Here is a 9,810-nt window from a genome sequence, read left to right on the forward strand (position 1 = left end):
AATAACTAGAGGTTTACTAACAATAACTAGAGGTTTATTAACAATAAATGGAGGTTTACTAAACACTAACTAGAAGTTTACTAACAATAACTAGAGGTTTACTAACACTAACTAGAGGTTTTACTGAATAGAAATGTTTAAAGTTTCTGTGATAACACATTACAGTAATCTAGCCTAGAAGATACAAACGCCTGAATTCATGTTTCAGCATCACTCTGCAAGAGGATGCTCCTAATCTTTGATATTACGGAGAGTGAAAAACACTGTCGCACAAACTTGATTAATATGCTGTTTAAACCACAAATCCTGATCGAAAATAACACCAAGGTTTCTGACAGTTGTACTGGAGGCCTTCGCACCACCATCTAATCCTCTTCCTAAGGTGTTAGGGACCAAAGATAATAACCTCTGTTCTAGCATAATTTAGAGGTAAAACGTTAGTGGACATGCAGGTGTTGATGTGAAGACATGCCTGAAACCTGTTCTGCCCTGCAGTTTCCAGAGCATCCACCCGGAGACGGACCTCTGGCAGAGGAGTGAAGAGCAGCAGCAGGAGGAGCTGTTTCTGACCAATCAGCAGGAGATCCAGCAGAGAATCACCCTGAAGTCTGAGGTAGGACCCCGGCCCCCTGCACCTGTCCACCTCACATCACTGATCTCACCTGTGTCCTGACTCTGACTCCTGCCTTCTCAGGAGGAGGACGGGCCGGATGTGAAAGCAGCCACCCCTGAGATCTTATTGGTCCACGCCACAGCGCCCCCCAGCAACGGTCAGTCTCCCACACATGAGTCCTCTGGTCAGCAGAGCTGTCTATATGCACTTTACTGCTCACCTGACGCAGCACCTGAGTGAGTCAACCAGAAACTTGTGTGTGTGTTTTCAGAGCAGGACCTGTATCGCGAGGCCTTCCTCTGCACCTACCGGAGCTTCATCAGTCCAAATGAGATCATCAGCAAACTGCAGCGCAGATATCCTGGAACAGTGTAGACCCACATAAACCTGACGAAGACGCCTCATGACCCGTTTCAACCAACAACTTACTGGGACATGTTTTCAGGAGTGTAATTTTGTCTGAGCCTTGCTGTCTGTGCATGTCCTTGTACGCCGCTCTGCCATGACATTCTGACCAGACACTTGGCGCTTTTATACTAGTACCTACTCAGCCCGACTCGACTCGCCAAGCCTTGTCTCGACTCCACTCGCCTTGCACTCGTTTATTTTCAATACCCAGATGAGAAGTAGGCGGGTTGGAGTGAAGCTGCTGTGACGTATTTGATTGTGTATCTAAACGAAGACGACAACGCTAAAGATGTAGAACCTGGAGGAGATGATAGATGTGCTGCTGGGTCTGTGACTTGTGTTCAATATCAAGTTAAAAAATGAGAGTGAGAGAAGCTTTTTTTTTGTTTGTTTGTCTCTGCGCTGCTGAAAAGTCAGCTGGAGCCGTGAGCAGCTATGAAGTGACAGAGCTCCTGGTAGATCTGGTCGTTCCTTATTGCCCGTCTAGATCCCTTTTTAATTCTCTCCTCAGCACCAGGTTTATGAACATCTGCACCTCAGAGTTGGATCATGAAACAGACTTTTGCGCTGCCATTGCTAGGCGAATAAAATGAAGAAGCCGCGAGTCGCTCTTTAGATGATTTCCTCCTCCTGACTCAAACGTCTGACTCCAACCCCCCGACCAATCGGTGGCCTGTAGTGTGATGATGTCAGATGCAGCCTACTCAGCCGCTTAGAACCTCGGCAGAGTAGTTACAGAAAAAGTATCTACTCGGCACGTTATACCCCTAGTGGAGAAGCGCAAAACCGGGGCGAGTCGAGTCGAGTCGGGCTGAGTAGGTACTAGTGGAAAAGAGCCATTAAACTGGATCAGGTCCTGGTGGAGCTAAACTGTTCACGCATCCGTTCACTGAAACACATCCCCGCTGGGGTTGGCGCCCTTCAGCTGTCTCCTTGTCCTCTTCGAGTTCCAGTCGTCTCTTCTCAAGGCAACCATCTAGGCTCCTTCGGTGTTGATCCTGTTTTTTCAGTCTCTTCTTTTTGCGTCTCCTCCCTCTTTTTCTTCTTTGTTTACTGGCAGTTGGAAAACGGAAGAAGTGGTTCACCAGTGCCTGTAGGTGGTGTGGAGGGTTCGGTATGGAGATGTGGAGATTGATACTGTAATGGAAACATGACAGCTGAAGGGAGGTTTTCGCCTGGAGGCACACCTGGGCACACCTGGGGACATCTGGGGACACCTGGGGACACCTGGGCACACCTGGGGGACACCTGGGGGCACCTGGGGACACCTGGGGACACCTGGGGACACCTGGGGGACACCTGGGGACACCTGGGGGACACCTGGGGACACCTGGGGGCACCTGGGAGACACCTGGGGGACACTTGCTGGTCTGCTCAGTGACAGAGCTAAGACAAAGACCACGCAAGTTACAGGGTCAACGACGGCTTAGAAAATGCTCTTGTATGCCGATGACCCCACACTCGAGTCCCTGTCACCTGCCCAGGTGTGTTGACCAGGGGTTTGTGTTCCCTGTCACCTGCCCAGGTGTGTTGACCAGGGGTTTGTGTTCCCTGTCACCTGCCCAGGTGTGTTGACCAGGGGTTTGTGTTCCCTGTCACCTGCCCAGGTGTGTTGACCAGGGGTTTGTGTTCCCTGTCACCTGCCCAGGTGTGTTGACCAGGGGTTTGTGTTCCCTGTCACCTGCCCAGGTGTGTTGACCAGGGGTTTGTGTTCCCTGTCACCTGCCCAGGTGTGTTGACCAGGGGTTTGTGTTCCCTGTCACCTGCCCAGGTGTGTTGACCAGGGGTTTGTGTTCCCTGTCACCTGCCCAGGTGTGTTGACCAGGGGTTTGTGTTCCCTGTCACCTGCCCAGGTGTGTTGACCAGGGGTTTGTGTTCCCTGTCACCTGCCCAGGTGTGTTGACCAGGGGTTTGTGTTCCCTGTCACCTGCCCAGGTGTGTTGACCAGGGGTTTGTGTTCCCTGTCACCTGCTCAGGTGTGGTGACCGGGGGTTTTGTTGCACCATCCTGGTTTGTTGTGACTCTTAACCTGCAGCACGTACAGACACCTGTGTGAGCAGCAGGAACCTGCAGACCTGACAGCCACCAAACACACGTTCCAGCTGCTGGTCCGAGTGGTGGACGACCTCAGGTGAGATACACGCTCACCTGGACCAATCAGAGCAGGTTCAGCAGGTTCAGCTCCTCAGTTCAGTGTGTGTGTGTGTGTGTGCAGTGCCGTGGATCTGGAGGACGATCTGCTGCTTCTGCTGATGGAACTGGTTTTCAGTCTTCTCATTGGTGGAGAGCTGGGACCTGCCCTCCTGCTGCACTCCAACATCCTGTCCAAGATGGAGAAGAGGTGGCAGCTGATTGGTTCTCCTCATTCGCTCTGCCCACTTGCTGCCAGGGGCGTTGCTGCCAGGTCACCGCCGTCACCTACTTGGATGAAATCCCCACAAGCTCCACCGTCATTGGTCACTTTCTAATGTCTTTCTAATGTGCTCTTCCTCGTGTTCAACAGGCCAGGGACCCTGCTGGACTTCAGGAGTCAGGACTTAGCCGAGCAGCTCACTCTGCTGGACTCTCGGCTCTTTCACAAGATTGAGGTACTCACCTGTCTGTGTTTCTCACCTCTCCGTCTCTCACCTGTCTGTGTCTCTTACCTGTCTGTCTCTCACCTGTCTGTGTTTCTCACCTCTCCGTCTCTCACCTGTCCGTCCTGTCCATCTCTCACCTGTCCGTCTCCCACCTGTCCAGCTTCCGGAGTTGTTGCTTTGGTCCAAAGAGCAGAATGAGGAGAAAAGTCCAAACCTGACAGAGTTCACGCAACACTTCAACAACGTCTCTTTCTGGTAAATCGGCTGACCTGCATCAGCTCTAAACTGATCACTTCCCGTCTGTGCTGAGATGGACAAATACGGACAAACACAAAAGTTTCCTACATTTCTGAATATTGATGAAAAATCTCCCGTGTCTGCTCAGGGTTCGTTCAGTCGTCATCCTTCAGGATAAACCTCAGGACAGAGAGAAGCTGCTGCTCAAGTTCTTGAAGATAATGAAGGTAACGCATAAGGAGATGACGGTGTATTCAGTCTTACATTTTATTCAGAGCAGTCATAATACTTTGATCTGCCGGTGGAGTCCAGCTTTCAAAATGTTTTTAAATGAAGAGACTACAAATTGGGAACTCCACCATATTTCTTTGGAAATTTTATTCAGAATATAATCCCCAATCAACCAACCCCCACCATCAATCCAAGGAAACAACCAACATAGCAACCCCAACATCAACCAAACAACCCTACCATCATTCCAAGGAAACCAACTGTAGCAGGGCTAGTGCTACGGGGTCCGGAGGTCGCCCTCGGCGTCGGGCCGACTGCAGAGAGGGCCGCTCTCGGGACTGGGCCGAGGGTGGCCGAGGGGCAGACGGCATCCGCGGCCCTGGCCGGGGTGCGCCCAGGACCGCCCCCTCCATGACGCAGCACTGCTCCAGCAGCTGGCCTGTCTCTGCCTCGGCGACCTCGGTCTCCGCCTCCGTCTCCGCGACCCCTGTCTCGGCGCCACCCGTCTCAGCGGCATCGGTCGCAGCCTCCGTGACGAACCTCAGGCGGGGCGCCGGGGTAGGTCGCGCTGCGGGTCCCGCCGCCGCTGGGGCCGCCTCGGGAGCCGTCGCTTAGCGGCCCGCAGCCCGCAGCCTCTGCCTCGCGGCTTGCCGGCTGCGGCGGCACCAGCGCCTCCAGCTCTGCGAGCTGCTGCTCCCCCTGGCCCTGGAACAGGGCTGCCAGGTCCGCCAGCGCCTGGGCCAGTGCCTCCAGGGCCCGCTCCCCGCATCCCTCCTCCATCCTGTTGGGAGCCAGTTTAGCAGGGCTAGTGCTACGGGGGCCGACCGACAGGACAGATGACACAGGGTTTTGTGCAGGAACCGTATTTATTTACGCCTTCACTACAGACACACATCCACCAGCACCTTCACAGGGAGCCCTCTTGCTGCTGTGCAGCCACGCCTTATGAAGGCAGGCAGGGTGGAGAGGTTGATGGGGCACACCTGTGCCCAATCACCTAAGTGGCTGCACCTCCACCCTGCCACACCAACCAACCATTAAATCAACCAACATCTGCCATCAAACCAACCCAAAATCCCCCAATTAAATCAACCAACCAACCAACCCTAACATCAAACCAACCAACCAATCCCCTTTTATCAGCCTTTTCTTTTTAAAAGCCATGGTGTAGAAGGGGGTGGTCCGCTTCACTCCTGTTAATAAAACTTTAGGTCACCAAGCTTTTAGAAAAAACTTTTATTTTTACATTCCAACTTGTTCCAAAGTATTTTCTAAATTATTGAGACATCCAAAAGAAAACGAAAAAGTCTTCCATGGCAACAAAAACTTAAATAACGTGATCAAAAAACTGTAGGCAACCACAACCCTCGTAACCAAACATTTAGGTTTTCCAAGCCGCGTCTAGCAATCACCTGACCCATATATCCTCCTGACGCACACAACACGCCCTCCAGAGACATAAAAAACCTAAAAAACAATCATATAAACATTCTTAGCAAAATCATAAGCAGAATAAACACTATAAAACTAAGACTAAATCTAAAACTAAGTTAACAAATATACAAAAGTAATAACTTCAACTTAACGGCTGCAACATCCACATTAAACCAACCAACCAACCAACCAACCAACCAACCAACCAACCAACCAACCAACCAACCAACCAACCCTAACATCAAACCAACCAACCAACCATTCCATCCATTCCATCCACTCTCACCTGCGGCTGTGCTTCTGCAGTTATGATTTTCACCTCAGACATTCACATGCTGAGTTTCCTTGCAGCATCTGAAGAAGCTGAACAACTTCAACTCGTACTTGTCCATACTGTCAGCGTTGGACTCCGCTCCCCTGCGCCGCCTGGACTGGCAGAGAAGTACTTCTGAGGTGGGCTCAGGATTGTGGCTCTATCAAACACAGGCTTTGTTTTTAATTTATGTGATTCATTGAGAGAGAGTTTTCTGGTCTTTTTCTTCTAGACTCTGGAGGAATACAGCTCTCTGATTGACAGCTCATCTTCTTTCAGGGCCTACAGAGCAGCTCTGGCTGAGGTGGACCCTCCTTGTATACCTTACCTGTAAGTTCTTCTATCTATCTGTTCAGGACCCACATCTCAACCATGCCTGCTGGTTAGTTCTCCCTCATCTACCCAGTTCTTGGTTAATGCCATAGACACATAGCACAACAAGAACTGGACAATCCCTGTGGTGTCACTGCAGGTTTCTGAAGAGTTTTTAAAGCCTTAAGTCTGATTTAAGGTTCTGCGTTAAACCAACGCAGAGCCTACGCCGTCGCCGTGACGCCGGCGTGAACCCTTCGGACTTCTCCGTCACTCCATTTCTCCGTGGTGCAGTACCCCCCCAGAGCACTAGTTGATACTTTGTTTAGCTTACGGCTTTTCCGGTCACAGTGAATCAAAGAGATAAGGACAACTATTGTGCAAAAAACCAAAACAACCCCCCAAAGAAAAATCACACACAAAGTGTTGAAAGTTAACTGCTCATGTATCGCAAAGAAAACCATTCTAACGAACTGGAAACAAAAGTCTAATCTATGTATTAATCAATTTAGGAATCTTTTGGTAGATCATATCAGTAACGAGATAATGTCTGCTTCCACTAGACAAAATTTGGCAGAACTGCATTCTCTCTGGTCCCCGTTCATGGGCGTCATCACCTAGTGGGGTCGGGTGGGTGGTGATCCTGTGGAAACAAAAAAAAGAAAAAAGATGTAACTCGCTATGGATAAAAGCGTCTGGTAATTGACAGTAGTAGTCGTATCATCGCTATGACGACCATTCTGATGAGATAAGAGACCAGTCCTGTTAAAACTATTCTACAGCAACTGCTGGACCCTGGTGGTCAGTAGAGGAACCGGGAATCTGGATCTGGACCTTTGTGGTCAGTAGAGTAAATGTTGGTTTAATAGATGAAATCTAACAGTTGTAGCTACGCCTGTTAAGAAATTTGCTCCGAAAATTTCGAGATGAGTACAGCCGGCTGCCGGCTCGGGAGCTGATTTATGGTTGCGCGTTAAATCGACGCAGAGCCTACGGCATAAGGTACGGCATAAGGTACGGCGTAGGGTACGGCGTAGGGTACGGCGTAGGGTACGGCGTACGTCGCGCGTGCCGCGTAACCTACACCATAGGCTCTGCGTTGGTGTAACGCGGAACCATAAATCAGCCTTTATTCTGGCGAGGTTTGAAAAAGACGGGCAAACGAGTGATTATATACATTATACTAACTACACTAACTAACACATTACACTAACTCAAAATATTGATTTTATTCACTAAAAAATAAGAAATGTCCGCCATGTTTTTTTTTTTTAATTCAATCCGCAAATGACGACAAAAAGCATTCTGGGAAATTTTCCTGGCCCTAGTGGTGCATCCGAAAACCCTCGCTCCGTAGGGGCAGGTTCATAGCCACTACCCTCGTTTTCCCCACTACCCCTAGGTGAAAAGAGGAATTGGGACACCACTACCCTCACGGGAATGCGCAAAATTTAGGGGTAGTGCTGAAAAGTAGGACTAGGGGGGGATTGGGACAGGGCCTTTGACTCGTTGGCCCACCCTATACTGTATCTGTTTTTCTGACCGTCTCTCTGTCTGTCTGTTTCTCAAGGGGCTTGATTCTTCAGGATTTGACTTTTGTCCACCTTGGAAACCCTGAAACGTTATTGACATCACAGGGGTCGGCGGTGAACTTCTCCAAGCGCTGGCAGCAGTTTAACATCCTGGACACTCTGAGGAGCTACCAGCAAGTGTCAGTGAGCTTCGGTTTCTAGTGTCCGTGTGTGCGTGTCTGGGTGCTGACTGTGGTTTCCTCTTGCAGGGGCTACTCTCTGCAGCCCGACGATGACATCATATCCTTCTTCAACGACTTCAATGATCACCTGGCGGAGGAGGCTCTGTGGGAACTCTCTCTGAGGATCCGCCCCAGGAATACTCCTCGCTCCGCTCAGAGATGAGCACCAGCCAGTCAGAGAGCACTGTGACTGGAGACATGTTTGCAGGACACTTTCGCTGATTTTTTTCAAGTTCTGCACCAATGCATGCATGTTGTAACATAGAATGAGGTGGAAACTTGGCTCTAACCTGTGCTGGAACCAAACTGGGCCGATACTACTCTGCGACATCCAGGCTGGCAAGAAAGTTGACTTTTACTATCCTGACTGGTGCAACAGCTGGGATCCTTGGGAAAACGCAAGCTCGCCTGGAGCTGGACGGATTTGATGTACAGAAACCAATGCTTCACAAAACTAGTTCACTTAACCCCGAGCGAGAGGGTTTCAGAGAGCAAAGTGACTCATTCTGGGAGGGTGATACAGACGACTTGTCAACTCTCTTTCCTTCGCTGAAGCAGCCGTATTGCACCATTGTCTGATTATGGGATTATATGATTGCACTAATATGTTCAGTTCTAGTGAACTAAAACAGAAAGGTCTCTTCTGCTTTTCTATGCATTACCATGGTGAATCGGGTGAATCTTTGTATCAGACTTCCACTGATGATGCTTTGATAGTCTCAACATACTCAGACTCAACATACTCAGAGGTTTTCAATTCAATTTTATTTGTATAGCGTCTAATACAACAAAAGTTGTCTCTAGACGCTTTCCAGAGACCCAGAACATAAACCCCCGAGCAATTATTACATAAACAATGGCAGGTAAAAACTCCCCTTTAGGAGGGAAGAAACCTTGAGCAGGACCAGGCTCATAAGGGGAGAGTTGACTGAAACAACACTGAACTGAAAACTCAGAGTTTCTGAACTCCAAGTTTTTTGACCCTGAGTTTGTTGGACCTCCTTGGTGAAACAGGCCCCTGGACCGTTAGGACTTCCTGTTTCTCTTGTTAACACCGGCTTCACCTGGTGAAGGTTTCGAGTCTGAAATAGTGGGTTGTCCTAGTCATAATTAATGCCAGTTAGGCTCAGCTGCAGTTATGGATCCTCGGCGCAGTTGTTTCCAATGATTCTTGTTCAAAGCTGAACTTGTCTCAGCTGAGCAGAAGCCATTAAACTCTCCCACTGAATTCAAACCCTATCTTGAACATCCACGAGGTGATAGTGGGGAACCATCTGGACAGATAGAGACCCCTCTCAGAACCAGACTAAGGTGACCACAGACCAACCTTCTGCAACGTCACCCGTGGGTTTCTGAAGACCACTCCTGAGGTCCACGTCTGGAAGTTCTGCTGCTCGTCATGGAAGAGCTGACAACATTAAAATTCTGTTTATGAGTGGCTCCTCGCTTTAACTTATAATGCCAGATACAAATGTCATCTCAAGGCACTTGAGGCCATCTAGAGTAACTACAACATGTCCCTTAAGTACTCGGGTCCAAATACACAAATTCAGTTTTATCTGAATTTATTTGGAGAAAGTTTAGAGTCCTCCAGGTCTTTATGTCTTTAAGACATGCTTGTAGTCTGTCCAACTGGTTAGTGTCCCCTGGTTTCATGGACAGGTACAGCTAAGTATAATCAGCATAGAATTGGACATTAATGGCATGTCGTCTAATAATAATAATATAACCCAATGGAAGCAAATATAAGGAGAAAAGAACTGGTCCAAACACTGAACCCTGCAGAACTCCGTGGTTAAGTCTGGTATGTGAGGACGACTCTTCATTTACGTTAAACTGGAATCTATCAGATAAATATGACTTTAATTATTGAATCCCAAATGCATTGAGATTGATACAAAAATTCTTATTTTGTTTTTAATTTCAATAT

The 9,810-nt window shown here is 49.0% G+C and overlaps 1 protein-coding gene across 1 annotated transcript in view; it reads left to right on the plus strand.

Annotated features, from left to right (window-relative positions):
* LOC133450760 (rap guanine nucleotide exchange factor 1-like) overlaps nucleotides 1-9,386 on the plus strand; it is a 29,019-nt gene extending 19,633 nt beyond the window's left edge. Inside the window, exons 12-23 of the mRNA XM_061729616.1 lie at nucleotides 496-613; nucleotides 695-770; nucleotides 885-969; nucleotides 3,060-3,152; nucleotides 3,237-3,425; nucleotides 3,525-3,609; nucleotides 3,761-3,855; nucleotides 3,986-4,064; nucleotides 5,854-5,955; nucleotides 6,048-6,145; nucleotides 7,698-7,838; nucleotides 7,908-9,386. Coding sequence (XP_061585600.1) covers nucleotides 496-613; nucleotides 695-770; nucleotides 885-969; nucleotides 3,060-3,152; nucleotides 3,237-3,425; nucleotides 3,525-3,609; nucleotides 3,761-3,855; nucleotides 3,986-4,064; nucleotides 5,854-5,955; nucleotides 6,048-6,145; nucleotides 7,698-7,838; nucleotides 7,908-8,043 — 1,297 coding nt within the window. The 3' untranslated portion in view covers nucleotides 8,044-9,386. The remainder of the gene's footprint in view (nucleotides 1-495; nucleotides 614-694; nucleotides 771-884; nucleotides 970-3,059; nucleotides 3,153-3,236; nucleotides 3,426-3,524; nucleotides 3,610-3,760; nucleotides 3,856-3,985; nucleotides 4,065-5,853; nucleotides 5,956-6,047; nucleotides 6,146-7,697; nucleotides 7,839-7,907) is intronic.
* The last annotated feature ends 424 nt before the right edge of the window (nucleotides 9,387-9,810 follow it).

Source organism: Cololabis saira, chromosome 9, assembly GCF_033807715.1.
Source record: "Cololabis saira isolate AMF1-May2022 chromosome 9, fColSai1.1, whole genome shotgun sequence".
In the NCBI taxonomy this organism is placed as follows: domain Eukaryota; kingdom Metazoa; phylum Chordata; class Actinopteri; order Beloniformes; family Belonidae; genus Cololabis; species Cololabis saira.